This window comes from Falco biarmicus, chromosome 3, assembly GCF_023638135.1.
Source record: "Falco biarmicus isolate bFalBia1 chromosome 3, bFalBia1.pri, whole genome shotgun sequence".
Lineage (NCBI taxonomy): Eukaryota > Metazoa > Chordata > Aves > Falconiformes > Falconidae > Falco > Falco biarmicus.
The window spans coordinates 86482729-86506971 of record NC_079290.1 but is presented as its reverse complement, the minus strand read 5'-3'; the positions used below and the strand labels follow the sequence as shown (position 1 = coordinate 86506971).

Below are 24243 nucleotides of genomic sequence, written 5' to 3'. Positions count from 1 at the left end.
TTGCTTTTGAAAAGCACTGTTGCCTGATTATAGGGAAATACTCCAATAAGAAGCACATATACACTTAAATGATACACTTTTCGTGATGTCTTTCCAAGAACAACAGTAGCTAATTGTTGAGTCTCCTACTGGGAAATGTCTTTTTAATATGCAGATCTCTTAATGACTACTCTAATGCAAACTGTCAATGCTACAGTAATTTAATCATATATATATATATTATATATATATATATATAAGAAAAAAGTTTAGCTCTTAGAGTATGCTTTATCATCTTTCCAGGTAGCACAAATCCAACACAGCCGCCAAGTGTTGTCTTTAAATACTATTACTCAATGTATCTGTAGGGTTTTTTAGACCCACTTACTTGGTGCTGACTGGCTTTTGCCAACTGCTCATTGGCTGATTCTACATTAGAAGATGCAGTCTCAATGTTGGCTTCAATACTATCTGCAAATTAAGATAATAGAAGATAATTACAGGGTAAAAATGTAAAACAAAGAGTTTATACCAACAGCAACTTACTCGTGGGAATAAAGAGATGAGCATCCTCTTTTTCAGAAGCTGTAGTACTACAGGGAAATAGGAACACCACCCATTTTGATGAACAACTAATCCGTCAGAGGCAGTATGGCTGACAGGTCTCTGTGTGTCCCCAGATTGGATGGAATTTAGCAGCTCATCCCATTCCCAGTGAAGCCAGTGGGAAGACTCCAATGGGAAGACTGATAGGAATTCAAAGGAAAACAGCTCAAGACTGGCAAATTCACTAGATTAGAGTTAAACTACAGATGGGACATGGCAGACTGTATCTGAAACGATCTCATTATTAGAGCTCAGGGATAAGGTTCATCTGAGCACATGTGGGTTATTGACCACCCCCAGGTGTCTGTACTGGAGCAAGTCACCAAGGACACTATCACAGTCAACAGAGAGCAAGTCCGTATTGTACAGTTCATCCCACTATACTGTTGCCTGCTGCCAATCAGATTAGATGAATAACAACCTAAACTTCTGGGTCACATTTCCAAGCTTCAAGGGAGGTCTGTACAGCTGGCTCTGACAGATTGATAGACATTGCTGGTACCTCAAATTAAGGGAAAAGTATCTCAGCCGAGATTGCTAGCTCTGATGTTGGGGGAAGTTGAAGGAACCATGAGGAATTAAAATATGACTAGAAAAGAAAGGTAATCAGCTACACATTGCAGCTGGCAGCCCATCCCCCACCCCTCCACTTCATCCAAGACAAGTATTAAATTTGACTCCAGGGCTGTGCTTAGAAAGCACGGCACCTATGGTATAAAACCTGCAAATAGGGATTTCTGTTTCTAGCAGAAATCTTAGAAATCTTGACCAGCTTGTCCCCTAAGAGATATGCAGTCAATAATTTCTGGCCACAACAGAAGGGTGTATCCACTTGGTCTGCTTCTGTGTGTTTTTGAGTAGATACACCATGGATTATATGAAAATGGTCAGGAGGAACTCAACCACAGCAAGAAATCTGAGAATAAGGTTCCAGGGGTTTCTGTAATCCTTGATAAAATTAATGCAAATTTTTCAACTGATGGTATTAGGAGTTAGATTAAGACATACTACAAAAATTTTAAGTAACGTATCCTTTTGTATTTGAAGGAAAAAACATTAATTATTCTAGCCACTTTCATGATGGGTAGAGAAATGAGGGTTTAGAGATAAACTGTGGAAAGTGGTTGTGTTCAGGTTTTGCCATTTTTCAGTGAAGTGTTGCACATCTGTTAATGCAATTTTGCATTTCTGATACCGCCACTTCAAAACAAAGGAAAAGAGCAAAGAAACCACAAATCAATAGAACCATGCAATAAACAAACTTGAGCTTAACATTTGGGAACCTCTTAAAATACTTATATTACACCTGGGAGACATGGTCTTCCATTCCTTTTATTTTAGATTATGTATGCTGGACTACATAAGAAAAAACCTACCTGGCTGGCACTTTTATAGATCGATATAGCATAATTTTACTGTCTATATCCAATGATTCTCAAACCATTTTTATTAAGACATAACACCATGGACCTCGGTTGGCATTGCTGACTTCTGCCCAATTGCTTTCCTTGCATTCACGACTCAGCAGGAAGAGACAGATCAAAAGGTTTCTAAGGAACTCAACCTCTGTCTATAAAGAAATATTAAATTTTCTTCTACAGAGCCTTAGAAGAGTTCCAACCGCATACATGCACACATCAGCATGACAGCCTTGAAGAGTTTACTTCCAGCATTGCCTGGAGCTGAAGGCATTCCTGGGAAAGTGTAAGATTTTTTTCTTTTTGATACCAGTAGAAAAATCTGGTGCTGAACTACCAAAAATGATGAACAGAAACATGGCACAAGAGTACACTTCACTAAGCAGCATTTTTGCCACGTGACTGGGTCTACCCAGGGTCCACCTCAAACAGGAGTGCCTGAGAAACAAGGTGTTTCTTGTGAGTGAAACATGGTAGACAGATTTCAACCTGTCACTTGATAATAATGAGGTCCCTAGGTGAGTTTACAAGGAAAAACCTACTACCACATCTCCACAAGTGCTGTCACTGTCAATTGCTGTCACATGTCTGTTTAAAAAGAGTAGCTGTCCAAACTCCAGAGCTGGCCCTGACACCTTTCCTGCCAGACACTGAGGCTGAGCCACAAATCAATAATTGGTCATTCTACATATTTTATAGGAGTAGCGGTAGAGGGACGTTTGACATTTTCTGGTTAGAATTGAGAAATAGCTGAAAGGTGGTAGATCTATGGGCTGGATTGGCTGTGTAGGACAGGGGAGTGTTTTCTTTTTGTGTTTGCAGGTTAAGACAGTGCTGCATAATTGCCAGCTTTCTAATTTCCAGTACTGTGTATACGAGCCTTTCTGCATATGGAAACAACAGGGCACAGGGCAGAGAAACCAAAAGAGTTAATATGGCATTAACACAGACAGGATATATCAGCCAGGATAACTTGTCACTCACTCGAAGTGACAAATTCTTCGTTGCATAGTTGTTGAAAAGTTATGGTTAAGCTTGACTACATAATGCATAGTTTACCAGGTTGATTTTGCCTAAAAAAATTTGTAAACATTCTGTGGAAGTGCATAAGAAATAGCCACTGGAACATCACCAGTTGGCATCAACTGAAAACGAGATCCTGACCACTCAGAGTTTCAACATGCCATAGCTTTCCTATAGCTAAGCTGTGACACATGTTCGGATGGGGAGAAGAATAAAAAATCAGGTGAAAAAAAATGGCTAAAACCTAAGAATATACCCTTCTGGGACACCTGTTAATTTTAGAAGTACAAAGTTTGACTGTGGTTTAGGTTATGAAATACAACTTTAAGTAGGAAGGCACCTCCACGTTTTAAGCTACTTGGTGATGGGATTTGGAAGGGATATGGGGATTTGAGAAATCTGTAAGGGGTGAGGGTAATGTGCTGAACACATTGACAACTGCCTAATCAAAGTAACAGAACTTGCTCATGTATCTGCTGTTTCCCAGGATCTTACTGCAAACACCCTTCACTGCTCAATGCCTCTTGAACGTTGAATGTCCTCAGAAAATTAATCAGTTAGGCACAGAAGAGCAACAGAGGGGAAATCTATGACAGATATCCTACAAAACCAAGAGTAATCTGTCTGTACAGGGGTACAGGGAAAGCACAGGAGCTTAATTTAGCTTCCTTAAATGGCCCTCCAGAGAAACCTAGCACTTTCAGCTGCCTGCGGGGGGGCCTAAGGAGATTTGCTTTCGTTAGATAAAATTAAACACTGTGAACGCCCCCATAGCGCTGCATGGAATGGGCTAATCATATGTTATCCACTGTGTTTTGCAAACATCATCTACATTTTTCCCAGCACAGGCTTTCACAAGTAGGATGGATGTGTGCTACGTGTCCTATATGAATTGTTGTGATGTTACAGGAGGAGGTTGGACCCTGGTGGCACTGTTTCTGCTCACTTGTTCTCCTAATGGGGAAACACCAGCCTTGAGATAAGCAAACCTTCTAATTATAATAAATAAATAAAACTATATATATATAAAATCTAAAGCTACTTGTAATCCTGAGACACTGGGGAAAAACTAAAACAAACAAAACCCCATCAAAACAGCTCTAAAACTCTATAAAAATGAGGCATAAACATGTAAAACAATTTAACTAGTTATTTCTGGTGATTAACACCAGAAAGCAAGGGAAGGAAAGAGACTTTGGGTCAAATCACAAGGAAGAAAGTATTAAGTCAATGTTGTTAATCAGTCAATGATGAATGTGCCACTCAAAGCTATTTTAGTGCACTTTTGCTGAACACTAGTGATGGTTCACAGCTTCACCTTGCTCACTTTCAGGCTTCTTGCCAAGATACCTTGCTTGGGGTTGGAGAGGCAAGTATTTCCAGAGGGGCAGTACGATCCTCAGTAGACTGAAAAAAAACTGCTTCTTTCTCTTTGGCTTTGGTATCAAGGGACAGTGACTCTGTTCTCAAACAGGTGAGATAACCCAGCCCTGAGTCTGGGATTTTCCAGCGAGCCCGAATCCCACAACAATTTTCTGTCCTCATCCTATGATGACAAATTTCTGGTACAGCTTGAAAAGAAACAAAAACCTTAAGGCGATGTGATTGCCTGTTTATTAAACGGAGGGACAGGAGTGCACTAAAGCAGATGGCAGTTGCAAACAAATGCACCAAGGAATTAGGAAAAGATTTCTGATTTTCCAGCTAAAACACATCCTTTCAACAGGAGTAGTGGAGGAGACAGAGCTAACCAGTTTTTAGATGCAATTTGATATGATTTTATGACACACCTGTCACAGAGACAGCAATCACGATGACCCCCAGAAGTGTCTTTCAACCCTATCTATTTACGTGTCTTTCTGAGATCAAGCCCTGCTTGTTGACCAGCTGGAGTCACATGTGAAATTACTGGAGTGACAGTGGCTGGAGTGGATTTTTTGTCCCAACATATGAAGAAATCACACATATCACCTGAGTCTTTATAATGGCAACAATGGACTGGTTTCACAAGGCAGCATTTTCAGTAAAATTGCTTGAAAGACAAGAAAGTGAGCTTGTGAATGAGAATGTTTAAAATACTCCCACTTGGCAATAACCAACATGGGCCCCTTCAGGTTTCACAGTATGCTTTTGTTTTTAGCACTTTTAGCTTAACCGTATTTTATCATTACAACTTCTGGCTAAAAATAATCAATATAACATTGAGAAGCACAATAATAATAATTATAATAATTACAATAATGATAATAATATTAATAATATTAATAATTATAAAGAGCATTTTGGTAATGTATATAGGTTACTTTCCTAATTAAAAGCCAAGTTTGGAATGAAATTGCTTTCAGCATGAAAATGAATGTTGTCCATTCTAACTGCCACGTACATGGAGAGTTTTAAGTGAGTGTCATCCCATGAACAAAAGACACTCCAGCTTTCTACAGGCACAACTATGGATGTTAAAGGGAAGGAAAGCTATGGCAGCTCTTCTGGAGTAAAGTTTAAAATTGTTTAGGGTTAGTCATTTGCAATGTAAACGCCAAGTAGAAATTCTGCACATGAGAGGATTTATAAAATAATCTTGCCCATATGCTAAATTAAGGCTAAATGGGTCACACTGGCTTAGACTGGTGCAATGAAATACAATTTGCAGCTCCATGAGTCATCAGGAGCTGTGGTTTTTACTTCCAACAAAAGGCAGATAGAACCTATTTGATTTTAGCAGGGCTCTAATTCTTCCACACAGTAAGACACCACAATCCTCAGAGGTAAGGACTGAAGCACTGAACAGCCACTCACCCTCATTTTCCAGGCAGGCCTGGAAAGACTATTTAAACTACCTAAAATGTCATAACCAGCTCTTCCTGCTGGTTTGCTTCGGCCATCAGCCCAAAGCTCTAGTCTATATGAATAAAAGCAGCTATAAGGCAGTGGCCGAACACCAGCATAAATTTAGAACACTTTAGCTCCTGAGTGACTTATATCGTCCTTGAAATGCATCTTGGAAATGTCAAGTATCTGCTACATATGTATGCACTGAAAAATGGTATTGCTTTGCCAGAGGTTTGCCACGCCTGCCAGGATACATCTTCCAGGGATTTTAAATTCAAACACTATCCTATGTACATCTATTGGAAAATAGCACATCCTACCAGAGCATACGGTACCTCACACAACCTGCTCTGTGCTAGATGGTAGCATGCAGAAATATGACCACTTCAGCAGATGCAAAGCCATTTAGTGTTCGTTCTTACAGGGACAAGTGGTCTCGAATGGCTGATATTTACCACAGGACAGGTCAGCACATGAAGAGTTCCCTGAGGGTTCATGGCATGGTCTCTGCCTTCATGGCCTGCTGTGGGCTTTCAGCTGCCTGTCCGAGGTATCTACAGGTCCCTTATGATGCTCCCATATGGCTCTAGGTAATCCAAGGCCCTCATTTTAATCCCATAAAATCTGCATGAGGGAGGGTATTATATCATGGCAAGAGACCTGATTTAACTTTTATTTTTTCCATTTCCTTCTTTTTCTGATGAAAATAAAGTATTTCAACAAGACCGGTTTTGTGCAGAAATTTATGGGCATGTCAGGTTTTTTGGTTTGTTTTTTTTTTTCTTAAAAAATAATCCCTGAAAGTAATTTAAAGAGGAAATCAGCACTTAATCTAGCTTTGATTGGGAAATTCCAGTCTCTAGCACTCTTTTTCCTTGTGATGTAAACTCAGCATGTTTTTCTCCTATTAATTCTGTATCCAATTCAAAGACAATACTACATCAAACTGCAATAAAGTATGTTCCTTTGAAATGACAAAAAAAGAAAGAAAGGAACAAATTAATTATATTTGTTTTTTCCAAATTGAGCTCATGAGTTGACACAATTTGGATAAATACTTTTATTTATTTACATGAAATAAATAAATGCATTTGCATTTCATTTTTCAGAAGTCCACTTTTACCTACAATTACAACACACTGACCTGCCATCACGCAGCTCAGTGCACAAACTATCGAGTCCTACAGCTCAGACAACTGATGAAAGAAGTGTCACTTCTGAGTTTGTCACAAGAATGAATGAGGATGATGGGGGTGTTGATTCATAGAAATAAATACACTTTATTTCTGCTTGTTGTGTTGGAAAGACCGTATATTTTACCTACAAAGTCAAGTCACTGATATTTACAACTTGCTTGACCCCTTTTGCTTTACATGGCTTGTTTGATTTACTTAACCCACTGCAGCCATCGCCTCCCAAACACAGTCTGTCTGTACTAGAGTATAACACCTCCCAGCAGAAACAAACCCACCACCTGGGCAGCTTCTGCCTTTATGACATTTACTGCTCAATTGCAGCATTACTAGAAAGTGAGGGCACGGCAGCTCCAGCTTCCCCAGAATGACTTCAGATAAATCAGTGTGAGAAGCATCCTACTGGTGGCAATAAACCTCATAGAAGGAAAAGCCTTGTTTCTTGTACAAAATTAGCTGGCTCATTAGCTGCAAGTATACCAGCCCAATCACATTATGAGGGTCAAATGCAGAACAGCAGACAAATCTTTAGGAGTTAGTAAATTTGCAAGTATGGAGTCAACCATTATTCTCTTCCTTATAAACCAGCATGTGCTGTCTTACCAGCACTGTCAGCACTAGAGCTAACTGTAAAAGCCCACACAACCAGGGAAGACACAAAACCCACACTCACAGACGGCAGAAACAGGAAAGAACCTTAAAACCTCATTCATCCTTTGTGTTACTTACTATCTCAAGTAAAATTAGCTGGTCAGAGATCATGGTAGCCCACACCTGACTCAAACAACTCAGTTGTAGAAGTGGTCATCAGCTGGTGCTCAACATGACATCAAGCCCTTTACAGGCTCTTCAGCACTGTCCAGAGCCAAGGGCATGTTAAAAACCATAGTGAAGGCCACCACTGCTGCAGTCCAGAGAAACAGGAAGAGCAATGCCAGTAGTATACTAAACTGTGACCTTAAAATTGTTGTCTACAAGGCAACTGAGGGTAGTAATTGTATGGCTCTGCACCATAATGTAAATGTAAATGTGAGGTTCTGCACCTGGGTAAGGACAGCCCCACACACCAGTACAGGCTGGGGCTGACCTGCTCAAAGGCAGCTCTGTGGCAAAGGACCTGGGAGTGCTGGTGGCCAGCAAGTTGCCCATGGGCCAGCAGTGTGGCCTTGTGGGGCCCTAGTGGGGCCGCATCCAGAGTGCTGTGTCCAGTGCTGGGCTCCCCAGTTCAAGAAAGACAGGGAACTACTGGGGGGGGGGGGGGGGGGGGGGCGTGTCCAGCGGAGGTTGTGAAGATGATGAGGGGACTGGAGCATCTCCCTGATGAGGGAAGGCTGAGAGAGCTGGGCCTGTGTAGCCTGGAGAAGGCTGAGAGGGATCTTATCAATGTCTACAAGTATCTTAAGCGTGAGTGTCAGGAGGACGGGGCCAGGCTCTTTTCAGTGGTGTCCAGCGACAGGACAAGGGGCAATAGGCACAAACTACAACATGGGAAGTTCCATCTGAATATGAGGAAAAACCTCTTTACTTTGAGGGTGACCAAGCACTGGGACAGGCTGCCCAGAGAAGCTGTGGAGTCTCCCTCTCTGGAGACATTCAAAACCCACCTGGATGCAGTTCTGTGCAGCCTGCTCTAGGAGAACTGCTTTAGCAGGGCGTTGGGCTGGATGGTGTCCAGAGGCACCTTCCAACCCTGACCAGTCTGTGATTCTGTGAATACTATGCAGTTTAAGCAGCTGGGGTGGTTTACAATAAAGCTTTGTTAGACTTACTTAGATAACAGAACAACAAACTGGTAACAGGGTATATACCTAAGATGAACAAAGACATTGGAGGTTTCTTGGGAAGTGAATGGGAAGTGGAATAGATTATCACTGATTCGGAAATACCCCAGTGTACAGTTCCTGCATGGGCTGTCCTCTGTACTGACATGTACCTCCGTGTCTCAACAAGTGGCTGATAGCAAGAGAGCCAAGAGAAGATTTTCCAATTCATCAGGAACCAATAAGAACATAAATGTACCGTTCACATAATAGCCTCCTCTGAGATCACTTAGGAAATTTAACCAAATGAGACACTTTGCAGACCACATTCAATCGAACATAGATATTAAAGCTGTACATTCAGGTATTCAGGGACTATTCTCAAGATCTGTTAATTTTCTGCAGATGTCCCAACCGAGACACATAACTCAGGAGGGTTTAGTTAAGAATCCAGTTGAATGGTTTTCCAGCTCGGCGTGCATTAGTGCATCTGACAACAGACTCTGGGTTGTGTCATTCAGGCAGTCAGACTGGAGGAGACATGTGTGGAAGGGTGCTGAGAGGCCCTCTTGACAGTGTCTGTGTGTTAAAGCAGCCTTCAGGTCAGAAAGGCAATAATGATAAAACAGGCAACAAAGCTGACCTGATTTCTCAGGAAAGAAAAACAAACAAACAAACCAGAACTGAAAACTAAACCAAATAATACCCCACATCGAAAAGCTTCCAAAATAAGAAATTCATTTGCATTGATGGAAATACATTTTACTTTGAAGGAAGATTATTATTATTGTTGTTGTTATTATTATCATCATCATCATTATTATTGTTGTTGTTGTTACTATGCAATAAGTGACAATGTGGTATATCAGTCAATATCAGCATGGCTCAAGGACTGAATATATTGACCCCATCAGGACGTTCCTCGGAGACTGAAGGAAGGAACCAGCTGCCATGTTCATACTTGCCAGGTCTCACAAACACCAGTTAGTGATGCTCGTGAAGTGAGGGAACACCCACCTCAGATCACGTTAAGACATTTCACCACCACATTATTTTCAAATAGAAAACGCCCAAACTTCAAGAGCAAAGTGAAAGGTTAAGTAACAGTAGAAAAAGACTTCTGAGGAAGTCTTTTGCTTGATGCAGTAAGGTCTTATTTCAGCCAGCGGGATTTGCTGTGTGAAGATAGATCTGTGTACATTTGGTAAGGGCAAAGAGGTAGAGGACTGATAAATTAGTTCCTGTGTCTCTGCTGCTGTAATCTTAGATGACCAGTGTGTGATCTTAGGATCTCTTCCCATTTTAGAGAGCTGGGCAGGTTACAGATACGCTGGCAGAAGACTGGTTCCAGAACTGTCCAAAAGAGGAAGAAATGTGATTCTCTTAAAAGTGTAACATGTTTTCAGAACCACATGGTCTTACCTTGTGGCTTTGAGAAATGTGATGGAGCTTCAAAGAGTGATATAAGTGGTGAAAGTTTAATTATAGAAGTACACATAAGGGATGTAGACCTTGTATGTTATTTTGGCATAACTACTAAGGTTACATAGAAAAGTAGGATGGGAAAACAGGTCTTCTAGAACAAAACAAGAACAGCATTTATTTTTTTTTGCATCAGGGGAAGAAAACTGATAATGATGATGATATTAATATTAATATAGGTATTAATATTAATAATAATGATAATATAAATAACTATATTGTTCAGGTCATCTTTATTCTCTGTTACAAGACAAATCATAGAATCATAGAATCGTTTAATTTGGAAAAAGACCTTTTAGATCAAGTCCAATCATGAACCCAGGATTGCCAAGTCCATCGCTAAATCATATCTCTAAGCATAACATCTCACATTTTTTGAACACTTCCAGGGATGGTGATTCCACCACCTCCATGGGCAGACTGTTCCAATGCTTGACCACCCTTTCGGTGAAAATTTTTTCCTAATATCCAAGCTAAACCTCCCCTGGCACAACTTGAATTATTTCCTCTTGTCCTATCTATTTTTACCTGGGAGAAGAGACCAGCCCCCACCTCTCTACAGCCTCCTTTCAGGTACTTGTAGAGAGCAACAAGGTCCTCCCTGAGCCTCCTTTTCTCCAGGCTAAACAACTAAATAGAAGCCTACAGAGGTGGACAAAAAAACCCCCAAACAACCTTGCCTTCATCAGGTACCAATACAGAGACCGGCAGCTGTGTTGTTGACACTTTCCTCAGAGGAACTGGGGGTTGAAGGATTCTTTTTTTCCTAACACCAGTTATAAAACTGATTTCATAGAACTGTGTCTATTTATCCAAGTACGGCCAATGAAAGAAGGAGCTTGCGCATGCAAAATAGTGATTTTCAGTATGAAACACTGGAAATGTTTCAAGCAGTTGAGACACTTATAGTTCAGTTAGGTGGCCATCTGAGTATGGAAAGGAGTGACTGTTGCTTTAGCAATCACCCTCACAGAATGTATTTCTCACAATATCAAGTCCTTAATCCTTGCCTCTGATGTTTTGGCTGAAAAGCCCTTCTGCTACCATGACAATAAAGGTCAGCAGTGGAGATGGCCCTCTTCTAGACACCTGGAGATCTTGCTGTTTACAGATCAGATCCCCAAAGTTGTCATCAATGCACTCCAGAACTTCCTGAATTATTTATGCCCTGCTGTATTGTCCCTCCAACAGATATTGGGGTGGTTGAAACCTCCCATGATCAAAGCCTGCAAAGGGCCTGTTCTATCCATCTGTAGAGAGCCTCATCCACTTTGCCTGTCCTCCTTTTAATCCCAATGCACAAACTCTCCATCAGCTCCTCATCCACCCCCAGGCACAGCCCCATACACTTCAGCTGCTGTCTTACATAAAGGACAACTCTTCCTCCTTGTCTCACTATCCTGTCCCTCCTGAGCAGCCTGTATCCCTCCAATGCAACACTCATGATGGGAGCCAACCCACTATGTCTCCATGATCCCAACAAAATCAAAGACTCTTCATGTTTATTCCCCATACCATGTGCATTAATGTACAGGCACTTTAGAGACAGACCCCAGCATGTTCAGTTCCTGGTTCAGTTTGGGGTATTTGTCCACAGTGGGGTCTTGTAGGCACCTCCCTGCTGACATGCAAGTGCTAGAGGCTGATAATGGACTTTGTAAACCCCTCCTGCCACACCACGCCATGCCTGTTACTCATCAACCTTGTCTATTGCTCCCTCCGCAGGACTGCTGGTCACCACCTCTGTCCCCCATCATTCCTAGTTTAAAGCCCTCCTTAGGAGGTTAGCCATCCTATTGATGAAGATAGTTTTGCTCTGCCTAGCAAGGTGGATCCCATCACTCCCAAGCAGATACTGATCTGCTAACAGGGTCCCACGGTTATAGAAGCCAAAACTGTGTTGCCAGCACCAATTCCACAGCCAACTATTGATTTCACCTATTAGCGTCCTCCTCGCACCCCTTCCCCTCACCAGCACCCTGTGTGATGAAGCTGCATAGCGATGCCTTTGCCAAGAGCCTCTGTAAGACTCTGTTGAAGAGGCTCCTTCTGTTGATTCAAAGGTGACCTGGGCCAATAGCTTTGTTTTGGCTTTGAAGGCTTTGTCTCACTGATATAGCAATGCTTAGTTAAATATTCATATCAAAGACATGCCATGGCTAGGAACACAGGCATGGAGTTTATTTGCAGAAGACAAAAAACCAACAGATACGCTGCCCCGAGTCTGCATTTCCCATCATCTGTTTCCTCCTTGCATGACAGAAATTGCTCTCTACCCTAGGAAGTGTTATGTATGTGTTCATTAAGGAACTGGCTCACATGCTAGCAGAACTACTTTTAGGTTTTTATAATAAATATGGGTTACGCTGCCTGTGCCGTGCATAGACCAGACGAGCTCTTCCCATTAATTCTCCCCAGTTCAGGTGAACCAGACAGTGGTTTGCTCTACAGCCCTGGGAGCATTTTGCAGAGTGGCTCATCTCACGTTCCCTGATTATGTATTTTCCCTGAGTTTTCTAAAGAAGCACACAGAGAGCTTTCATTTCATGCACGTAAGAGGAATGCATTAAAACAAAATAAAACAAGTGCCAAGAGAACTGTCTCTTGTCATCATTGCTTTTAAATTTTCATGGTGGGATTTCAAGCCCCTTTGCCTCCTGATTCTTCAGCTCACTTACTTCTCTCTAATATGAATGTCAAAAGATAAATAGTGGCACCTTTCAGCAATTGGTTGGGAAGACACCTTGAGTGGCTGCCAGGCTGAAAAGATACTCCTAAAGAAACTACTAAAAATCTGCTGCAGTGAAACGGGAAGAAGAAAGAACATGTCAGATATAAAAGCAACAAAACCCTTATGCTAGCTCAAAGACAAAGGGTCCTACTTAGTCTGTTTCTCATAGGCAAGTTAATACTGTGGTTGCTTCTGTGCATGGGCAACATCTTAAAATAATAAATATTGCCTTAAGAAAAGGAGTTTCAAAAATCTGGAAGCTAGCTGATGTATGTTGTCAGGTCCCTCAAGGCATTAGCATCCGATATGCTTTTAGGAGATGAATCAGGCTCCACAGTTACACATGTACAAAAATAAGCTTCCAAACAAGCATGCATTAAAGAAAAATATATTAAAAAAGAAAAAGTAATAGAAATAGTAAAAAGTTGGGTTTAGGTATGACTTTGATTTTCTTCTGCACCTGTGAACCTGAGTGGTGTTTCTCAGTGGGATGCAGCCAGCTCATTTCTGTGTGAAAGGAGGTATCTTACGCTAATGGAAACTTGCAAAGGTATGAGCTTGGCAAAGAAATCCAGAGTGATTAATAAACAGCAGAGAAGAGTTTCTTCTTTTATGATCTACATATGGCTGTCTTAGGACTTGATCCAGCTCCCAGGAGCTCCAGTAAGAACTCCAGCTAAGTGCTGCAGGCTAGAAATATCTCCACAAATCTTGCTTCTCTGGAGTTTAGGTCCCTCAACATGGCTTTAGGACCATTAGCTCTCATATTTGGAAGTAGACAGTTGCTTCTGAAGCACTGCAGAGTTTTCTCATACATACACAAAATATGAGATGCAGAATAAAGTCTGATTGTTCTTAGCTGCATTCAGAAGACAGCAGTGACAAAGAGTCAGAGGGAATTTAAAAGGAGCTACTTACTGTGTTTTATCTCTCTGTTCACAAAACGTGGTGGCTGTCAGTGATGGGCTGCTCTTAAAAATTCCATTAGGGCCTACTCCAATCTCTTTTACGAAGTTTTCTCTACCATGTTCATAGCCACCAGTAGCTGGAGAGCAAGAGGAGGTCAACTAATGGCCAGAAGCTTAAGACTATGCATGTGAGCATATCATGGTGTTAGGCTACGGTAAATTTAATCATATGCACCATACAATTTAAGAGAAGCAAGCTGCTTAATTTTCTCCACCACCATCAATAATCATAACAATAATTGCTACTAATATTGTTTTTTAATTACAGTTCCAGGTAGAAAGGAAGAATTTAATTCCTTTCCAGTTAATTTTATATATCCTCCATCTTCCTTTTTACAGTGAAAAGGGAATGGATTATCTCCCTGTGAATTCTATTTTATACGAAATACACCAGCTCAGTGTCCTTAATATAAGAACCTTATTGCACAGATCAACTTGTCAAATCAAAACATCACTGGATGTACAAAATGCCCCAAACACAGGAAAAACAATTACATCATCAACAAACAGCTGCTCATGAGGGACCACACAAAATCACATTGGAATGGTGCAGGAGGGTAATAAAGCCCATTCTTTAAATGTGGTACCTACCTATTGTGTCTCCTTGCTCATGCACCATGGAGGCCAGGTCTTTAATGATCTGGTTCACATCCAACATGTCACTCTGAAATGACAGAGAGTCTAACGTTAATGATGAATGGGAAATATGCAAGCATAAAAGGGATGTTCTACGTTCAAGCTTCGCAAGGGAAAAAAACAAAATCAGAAAACTCCATCTACAGAAGTAAAAGAAAAAAAGTATAACACTCCCACAGCAAATCAGAAATCCCCTTAAAGCCATGGTTTGCTGGATCTAAGTCAGCCAGTTGACTCAAGCTTTCTGTAAGAAACAGGTAGAATGATCGGCTGCTTTCAGAATTGTGGAAAACTAAGAGAGGAAACAACAACAACAACAAATCCTACAGCAGCAAACCCTTTTCTTTTTGAAAAAAAGTTATTGTTCATGCAGGCCATTCATCCCAGAGTATGGATTCTTACATAGAAAAAGACCATCTTTCAGCATAGCAGCCATCTGATAAAATACTGTTTGTAAATTGAGGGAGATATGATCAAAACCTCACTGAATTAAAAATCTCCCTATTGGTAAAGCAGTAAGGAAAGATCTATTTGATGAATGGAATCATTTATATGTTTTCAATTGTAAAAAATAAACACAACCCAGAAACCTATAAAAACCCAACCCCCCCAAAAACCCCCCCCCCTACATTCAGCACTGAAACTCAGCAAATTGCCAGTTTGTTTGTTTCCCTCGTTTCTGAACACTTACTATATAAAAGCAAATGCGAGCATATGTTGACTTCATATGATACTGTCTCTTATAAAAAGAAGCTAGCAATAATAGACATAATAATATAGACACTGATAAATGCACTACCAGTAAGGCAACTTTAGCAGAGCAGAAAAAAAAAGACACTCACACAGGGTGTGTTTTGTTAAGCTGTACAAACCACAGAATCACAGAAACATCAAGGTTGGCAGGAACCTCTGGAAATCATTTAGTCCAACACCCCTTCTCAGAGCAGTCAATTAAAGCAGGTGGCTCAGGGCCATGTCCATTTGTTTTTTTCTGTCTCCAAGGACAGAGATTCCACAAACTGTGTGGCCAACAGTATGCCCACATATCCCTGGTACTGGGGAACGCAGCACGGGATGTTTTCTAAAGTGCTGAAAACATTTCTGAGGAATATGCTTCTCCTGAGGCTAATTGTGTGGTGATTAATTTATCTGCTTGGGTCTTGTTGCAACTTTAGCCCATCATGCCAAAGGTCCAGTTTCTTCCACCCCACTTTTAAAGAACTCAGCTTCCCTGCTGGTACATTTAGAAAATGGTACAGAATGATTCCACATCCTCCTACTGAAGTTTGTTATGAGAACAGAACTGGTGTAACATTTAATCATATAACGCAATAGAATTGCAATAATTTGCAATGGAAGCTGGGAGTTCTATTGTGAATTTTACAATGTACCAAATTGTTGAATATCTGAAGAACTGGGAGAAACAAAACGCTTAAAGAGCTGTGAGAAATCATACCCCCCCCCCCCCTCAAAACCAAACCCCCCAACCAAAGACTGGGTAATGCATCACAAAATGCACTTCATTCATTCACTTGTCAAGCATAATGAAGCTTTAATTATGTATGGTATTATTCATAACTTGTAAATACTGCAGAATTTTTTGTAAAAGCAATGAAGTGTAAGTTACTTGAGATTGCACTTGAGCACTGTGGTAGTAAATCATTGCCAGGAAATAAGGAGAAATTAATTGTGACTTTTTTTTTTTTTTTTTTTTTTTTTTTTTTGCAGGGGGGGAGTTTTGTGAGGTTTTTGTAAAAATCTTTGAAAAGACAAAGCTAAAGTTTAGCAAAATATGAAGAATTGAGAATTCAGTTTAATGTGTTGTCCTGCTCTCATTTAACTGCTTAGTAAGAGATGATTACAGAAAAATTAAACAAATAATACTAAAAAAAGCCCAAAATGCTCATTTGTCTCTCTTGGCTAAATTACCACAGACATCAATCTTTGGTTTTTGTTACTTGCTACATAAACAAAACTGTTTCTACCCTTCAGCCAGTCTGGTGTATTTTGTTCTGCTTCTTTTACAGCAGTTTTAAGTAAATGTAGCTTAACTCATGTTTTTGCACATATATTTGGTTAGATAGAGGTTATTGCGATATATTGAATTATACACACACACACACACACTCCTCCCAAGTATTTCCATTGGAGTAAAATAAGCAGGCAGTTCAGTCTAAGAAAGATCAGATGATATATTGACTCCTCATAGGCTCCTCCTCATCTAATTCAACAACAAGGGGTTGGGCTGTCTGCCTCCTGAGATGCCCAGGTATTGTAAGAAGGGAAGAATGAGAAGGGAAATGCAATGCCGTATATGAATAGTGCTGTTTCAGATTTACCGTTTATATTCAGGTACTTGGGATGAAACAGCGATCTGCTGCTGCAGAGTACAGACCCTTTTCATAACATTGCAACAACACTTAAAATTATTGTTTAGAAAATATGCATTAGTTAAAGCCAGCCCCTGAGTTGTTAGGAAGGAAAAAAAATGTGACGACTGTATTTAAGGAAAAACAAACAGGCAAGTTGTAAAGCGCCGAGCACAAAGCAATCTGACCTGAAGCAAGGAATCTGTTGAATAATTTAACCTGGCAATGTGAAGTTTCAAAGTCCCTGATATATATAAGCAAAAGAAAAGAAAATATGGAAGAAAGAAAAATAGCCTGAAATAAAGACCTTCCATAATGGACTATACCTAGGAGCTATGTTCCTGTTCCTTCTCGCCAGGTTAGCTCTATCATTAAGCACTTCTGAACTTGCCAGGCATCAGAATTTGTTAGCAAAATCAGATTGCCTTTGGTTTCCCACATTTTCATTTACTACGTGGAATTCACAGTGAAATACACCTCCTCATAAATCTCTTTGATTCCACAGAAACCAGGAGTACAACAGCCAGCCACCATTGTCTCCTTGCCAGCTAACTAGGCTGAGGTTTCTTGGGTTTTAATCAACACCAGTCTTTCCTGTCTGGCAACAATTCACTCACTACATTCTGTAGCAAGAGGGAGACAGATTTGTTTCATCTAAATCCTCTTTTTTTTTTTTTTTTTTTAATTTAATTTTTATCCCCCCCCCCGGAGAAATCCATTGTTCAGATTAGTAAACAGGATTTCACATCATCCTTGCTGGAGCTAAATGAGTTAAACTAGTCAACACTAAAATCAGAGATGGCAAAAGGAAATGGCAGTAGCTAAAGATGACCAAAAAAGCAGAGAAGTGCCAATAAAAGTCAGGCAGATGAGAAACCCAAAGAAATGAAAGTGTTTGGGACACTAAAAATCTGGAAGATTAACTCCCACTTCTGAAAGTTGGTTTGGAAACTTCTTAAGAGAAAGTACTAGGTTCAAAGGGCACGACTGTTTGAGTCATTTAACCTGACCTGGTAAGTGAATGATGTCATTGCAAAGTACTGAGATTTGGGGGAAAAATATCTGAAATTTCAAACTCTGGCATAGAAATGGTTGGAAATATGATTTTGCAGATAAACTAGACATTTCCATTTTGCATTTTTTGCTTTAATAAGACCACAATTGCAACATTTTGAAAATTAATCCTGGGGCAAGTTGGGTTGTAAAACCCAGACATTGTTACCCAGATGGGACAACCTAATCATAAATCCTAGTAGCCCACTTCCCCATGGAATGAGCATTACTGAGGTATTTGCCAAGACAGTAAATAAGTAAACCTCCACTCGCTTCCACTCTCATACTAAGTGGGGTGAAGATATATCCACACTGAAAACTTCTCCTTCGTTGACCTTAATGACATCCTAAGGACAGTTCCATCTTCCAGCCATGAGAATGGTGTTAAATAAACCAGAGAGGGGAAACACGCTCTCCTCAAAAGGACACAGAACAAGCACATGCTGTCAATAATTCCTCTCTCACATTTAGCCAGATCCCAGCAACCTTTATCAAGGGAAGAGTCACGATTATTTCTAAGAATGTTTGCCTTAGGTTTGTATAAAAAACAGGATCAGAAGTATCACTGGTCTATCCTGTTTAGCACGTGCTTTTGTGTGTACTCACAAACAAACCATCTTAAACGACTACAAATTACCATTTAAGTTAATTGCTGACTCAATATTCAGGAGATGCTGAATTCTACAAGTGAGGTTTCATTCTGGCCCACCATCTACTCTGCAACAAGGAGCCAAGAGAGCTATAAAATAAACCTGAACGAGGTTCTGAAAGATGTAATATAACTTCCATGTGTGTAGTTCTGCATATGGAAGCACTCCAAACCAAAATAAAGCAAAACAAAACTCAAGTTCTTGTTACCTTTGGGGAAAAAATAAAAACCAGAAAGGAAGTAAAACTCCTTTGCAGTGTCTGGTATGTTTTACCAAAGAGATGCTGAGATGCTTCTTGTGTATTGTCCCATCAGCAGCACACTTGGGTCATCTCCTGCCCTGTGGTCCACCATGTGTGAACCACAGATATAGAGCACACAAAAAGACTAATCAAAGCACGGTGTTCGTCTATCCCCATTCTCTTCTGTGAGATAGGGGAAGGAAGGAACAGAAAGGGAAAAATAATATAAAAAGTGAGTAAGCGTTGCTGATGCTAGATGGCCAAAAACTAAATCTTGCAGCAACAGCCTTTCAACAAATATTTTTCTCTTGTCTATGGCTGGGGAGAAAAAATGACATACTATAAATCAAACTGATTCAGCCTAAGCAACAACAGACCAGCAGAAAATTGTTTTGAGGGCAGAAGCTATCCAGAACAGCAATTACAGACTGAGTTAGCTCTCCTCTGGGACTGAACAACAGCCAGTGTGGGGAGTTTCTCTCTCACTCTTGCTCGCTTGTGTGTGCTTCCTCTCTATTTTGCTGTCGTGGCGCTCTGTGTCATCTCAGGGAGTGTAGCACTGCAATGCATAATTAAAATAGTCATGCCAAGTTTCATCACACTAATCCAGCATGTACCTGGGGACAGCGGGCTCAAGAAATACAAGAAGAATGTTCCTGTCCACCAAAAGCCAAATGGAGAGGCTATGGAAGGAGAGGTGCCTCAAGCTTATCAGACAGAGGTGAGACCATTGCAGAGGGCACCCCAACAGGGATGAATAGAGAGATCCTGGAACCAGCCAGCTAGTGATACTATTCATTGTGCCTGTGGTGGATTGACCCTGGCTGGACACCAGGTGCCCACCAAAGCTGCTCCATCACTCCCCTCCTCAGCTGGACAGGGGAAAGAAAATGCAACAAAAAGCTCCTGGGTCAACATAAGGACAGGGAGATCCCTCAGCAGTTACTGTCACAGGCAAAACAGACTCAACTTGGGGAAATTTGTTTAATTTATTACCAATAAAATCAGACTAGGATAATGACAAATAAAACCAAATCTTAAAGCACCTTCCCCCCACCCCTCCCTTCTTCCTGGGCTTGACTTCACTCCTGAATTCTCCACCACCTCCTTGCTGGTGGCACTAAGGGGCAGGGAATGGGGGCTGATGTCAGTTCATCACATGTTGTCTCTGTGGCTCCTGCCTCCTCACGCTCTTCCCCTGCTCCAGCGTAGGGTCCCTCGACTGGAGACAGTCCTCCATGAAAGTCCTTCCCACGGGCTGCAGTTCTTTGGTAACTGCTCCAGCGTGGGTCCCTTGCACAGGGTGCTGTCCTTCAGGAACAGACTGCCCCACCATGGGTCTCCTGCGGGGTCCATAAGCCCTGCCAGCAAACCTGCTCCAGCCTGGGCTCCTTTCTCCATGGGTCCACAGGTCCTTCAAGGAGCCTGCTCCAGCGTGGGCTGCCCATGGGGTCACAGCCTCCTTTGGGCACCCTCCTGCTCTGGCATGGTGCCCTCCCTGGGCTGCAGGTGGAGATCTGCTCCCTCGTGGGCTCCACAGGCTGGGGGGCACAGCCTGCCTCACCGTGGGCTTCACCATGTGGCGTGATCTCTGCTCTGGCATCTGGAGCACCTCCTCCCCTCTGTCTTCACTGACCTTGGTGTCTGCAGGGCTGTTTCTCACTCCTCCCTTCCAGCTGCCATTGTGCAGCAGTTTCCCCTCCTTCTTAAATATGTTATCCAAGAGGCTCTACCATCATCACAGATGGGCTTGGCCTTGGCCAGCAGTGGGTCCGTCTTGGAGCCAGCTGGCATGGGCTCTATCAGACATGGGGGAAGCTTCCAGCATCTTCTCACAGAAGCCACCCCTGTGGCCCTCCCCAGTTACCAAAATGTTGCCACGCAAACCAAATACACAGGAGAAATGACCCAGTGACATGTTCAACCTGCCACACCATCTTCAGTGAAAATTTCTGTGTAGTGAAAGATGAAACGTTGTTGGGGGGGAAGATCAAAGTGTTTGCATATTTGAAGAAGAGGCAGAAACAACGTCTACTGCAGGACTGGCAAGAGTGGAAAAAATGGAAATGTATTTACTGCAGCTCACTTGACTTTGGCCACTCTAATGGACACCTCAAAAATGAGTTACAGATGTGGTTACTACTTATTTTAACCCATTTAACTATTTCTTTACTTGAAGAAATTGGAACTAAGGCCTCCAACTCACCTTCTCTACCACCCCCAGCGTGTATTTTTCCACCAGCAGCAGTCTGAGCGTGAGTGGGTATGGCAGGCAGCTCCCTTAGAAAACTCTCTCCTCTTAGCTGTCAAACTGCATTTGAAGACATCTTGACCGCATATGTTGATGACAGGCATCATTATCTCTGATAGTATCTAAAATGGCTGAGAGGCACGTGGGGGCAACAGCACATTACCGTGCGCTCTGTTAATATCTTTTAGCCACCTTTTGCACTACGCTCTTTCTCTGGAGCTTCACAACCATACATCTGGATTAGATTGCAAACAGGCATTGCTGTCACTATCTCCCGTGTACTCTATATCCCTCAGTGTTTGCCTTTATAGAGATTGAAGACTGTTTAAGGCAGATATTTTCTTTTGCGGGAACTTTATCAGTTCCAAGTTTGTGCTGAAGGTCAGAACTGGACTGTAGTCTAAAGGAAATATAATAATACAAATGATAGAAAGAGATACTTTGCCCTTTTAAAACCCTTTAGATCTGGAAATTGGAGATGTGTTACTGGAGGAGACCAGCAACAGTTCTGTTTTTAAGTAGGTATCCTCACTTTATATTTGGGAAAATGTGATGTACAACAAAGTGTTAAAGATTGTGTAAAAAGTTCTTGTCGCTAACAATGATTTTGAACTTTAAATAAATTTACATCCAAGATTTCATTTAAATTCAGCAGTTTGTAAAGGTAGTGACTTCACATATGCATGTACATGTGAGTATTTATACAGGCAAGTATACATATGTATTCTTGTGTACCACAAACACAACCACCTGTATAAATAGTACCTGTATATATAGCTACACTAACAATTTTAAGATCTACCTTACCCCCAACATACACCAGGTGTTAAATGAGCTTTTGAGGCTTAGCAGATTGCAGAGATACAAACACAACCTATTCCTGTCTACAGTAGCACAAAACAGAACTTAAATCTCAGGCTTTTTTTTCTTGGCTAAACACTCCGGTGCAAGCTAAGCATGAACACCGATATGTTCTGATTGCAGGCAAGCAAAAAAATAATATATTTTAAAAATAATAATAATAATTGGTTTGCTTTGCCTAGTTTTGGGGAAAAAAAAAAAAGCTTCAATGATTCCATTTTGCCTTCAGGTTAATGCTGCGATGGTTTGATATCAGGCAGAGCAAGGGCAGGAATGGCTGTCATCAGAAAACTTAAAGGCAATGCTTGTAAGGGAAACAATTATGCAACAAAGTTAAGGTGCAGAACAAATGAGAATTTGAAAAAAACCAACCAACCAAACAAACAAAAAATACCATGAAGGAGGAGAGCATGTGCATTTACATATTCCGTAGTGCACTGTGCTCCCTTCATCCCCACCATTCTCCTCCTCCCCAGACACTCATAAAGACCCTGATAGCGAGTTGCCCACGAATAAGCGAAGTTGAAGGGAGGTCCATAAGCCAAGTAAATGAAGAGGGAAGTGATGTCATTACTTTTCCAAGTCTGAGGGAGAACATCACCTCTGCCCTCCAAAAGGGGCATGCCACAACTTTATTTCCTTTGTTTGGTGCCTAATGTTATGGCACTTTGTCAACACAGTTGATGCCAGCCTCTGGGATGTTATAATACAGGGGTCCTCAAACCATGGCCCGAGAGGTGGATACGGCCCCCCAGGGTCCTCAATCTGCCCCCGCGTATTTACAGAACCACCCACCCCCACCCCACTCCCCCGCCGGGGGTTGGGGGGGGGGGGGGGGGAACCAAGCAGCCGCAGATGACTGCCTGCCACTTCATCCGCACACCAGCCCCCTGCTTAAAAAGTTTGAGGACCCCTGTTATAATGCATATTTAGAAGCAATAACACGCAAGATGCATTATACTGGTCACACTTAATACTTATTCTTTACACTTCTTAGGTTACGCATTTATTTTGTCAATGTTACAGAAGGAATTATCTGCACCTACACTACAAATCCAACCTTTTGCTCTCCTACAACCAAGTTTCTAGCTACTCTACCAGTAAAGAAAGATCAATATCCTCGTGTTTCCAACAAGCCCTTGGGATGTATATGAAATGGATTTGAAGGCTAGAAATATTGTTTCTGTTTTCTGCGATTCTAGAAAGGTTTTTTGTGGGATTTTTGGCCAACTCAGCTGCCCCAGCTTCCTGGAGTTGAATTAAGGAGTCCATTCCGAGATAAATTCAGTTAACGTTTGTGGGATAATCAAATGGCACAACAATAAATGCATGGAAGTGCAGGAGCGGGCTGCAAACTAGGACCATGCGTGGCAATCAGTTAGCTGAGGGGAATGTGCTCGAGCTTGTCTAGACAACAATTAACATGATGGGGCATGTTTACAGAGCACAGGGGAGTGGGAGACGGATGGTGCCAAGGAAGGCGCCAAGGAAAGGTAACACCTTGCTGTTAATTGCTGGTAGTTAACCACCAATCAGGGATTGCCTAGTTTGCAATGCTTAGCTTCAAGAACCAATTAGTTTAAAACGCGCAGCTTCTGAAAGTGTATAAAAACGCGTGCTTCTGTACAATAAATTGACATTTGCTTGCATCAAGCTGCGTCCCGTCTCTTCATTCGCCGCAAATTGGTGACCCCGACGTGATGCGTTTAAGGATCTAATGTGAAGGGCTCTCGAATCGCCTAACTGAGCGACATGCAGCGAATCCCACAGAACTTTGAATGATCTGCTGAAAGGAAGCAGAAGCCAGCCAGAAATCCCTCCGGAGTTGAGAGGTGAGCTGTGGGAAATCCGTAACGGGGAATCAGGCTTCGTCCCCAGAAAGAGACGTATATGGACTCATAAAGGGTCTTCTAGTCAGATCAGGGAGTCCGTGCCTCAATCTCCTCAACTGGTGACCCCTATGGTGGTGTTCCGAAGCCTTGGAAGAATAAGGACGGAAAAAAGACAGCTCGTGGAAGAGGGCTGCGTTCCGGAGGAGACGTCTTGGCTGAACGATCGTCTTGCTGGCTGGACCAGGCGGACAACCTAAACCCCGAGGATAACACCTGTATGCATCAAGACAGGTGAGCAGCCAAGAAAATTTAGAGACTTTGAAAGAATGAAAGTGTGTACATACAGCAGACAATTGTATGA

At 41.7% G+C, this 24243-nt stretch overlaps 1 protein-coding gene across 7 annotated transcripts in view; it reads right to left on the bottom strand.

The window, feature by feature from the left end:
- TSNARE1 (t-SNARE domain containing 1) overlaps nt 1-24243 on the bottom strand; it is a 507873-nt gene that overhangs the window by 179837 nt on the left and 303793 nt on the right. For 6 of the 7 annotated variants that reach the window (XM_056332139.1, XM_056332138.1, XM_056332137.1 and 3 more), the window contains 2 exons: nt 14581-14653; nt 368-450 (listed from right to left, as the gene is read on the bottom strand). In XM_056332139.1, coding sequence (XP_056188114.1) covers nt 368-450; nt 14581-14653 — 156 coding nt within the window. The remainder of the gene's footprint in view (nt 1-367; nt 451-14580; nt 14654-24243) is intronic. The other variant, XM_056332143.1, reaches the window with a different exon arrangement.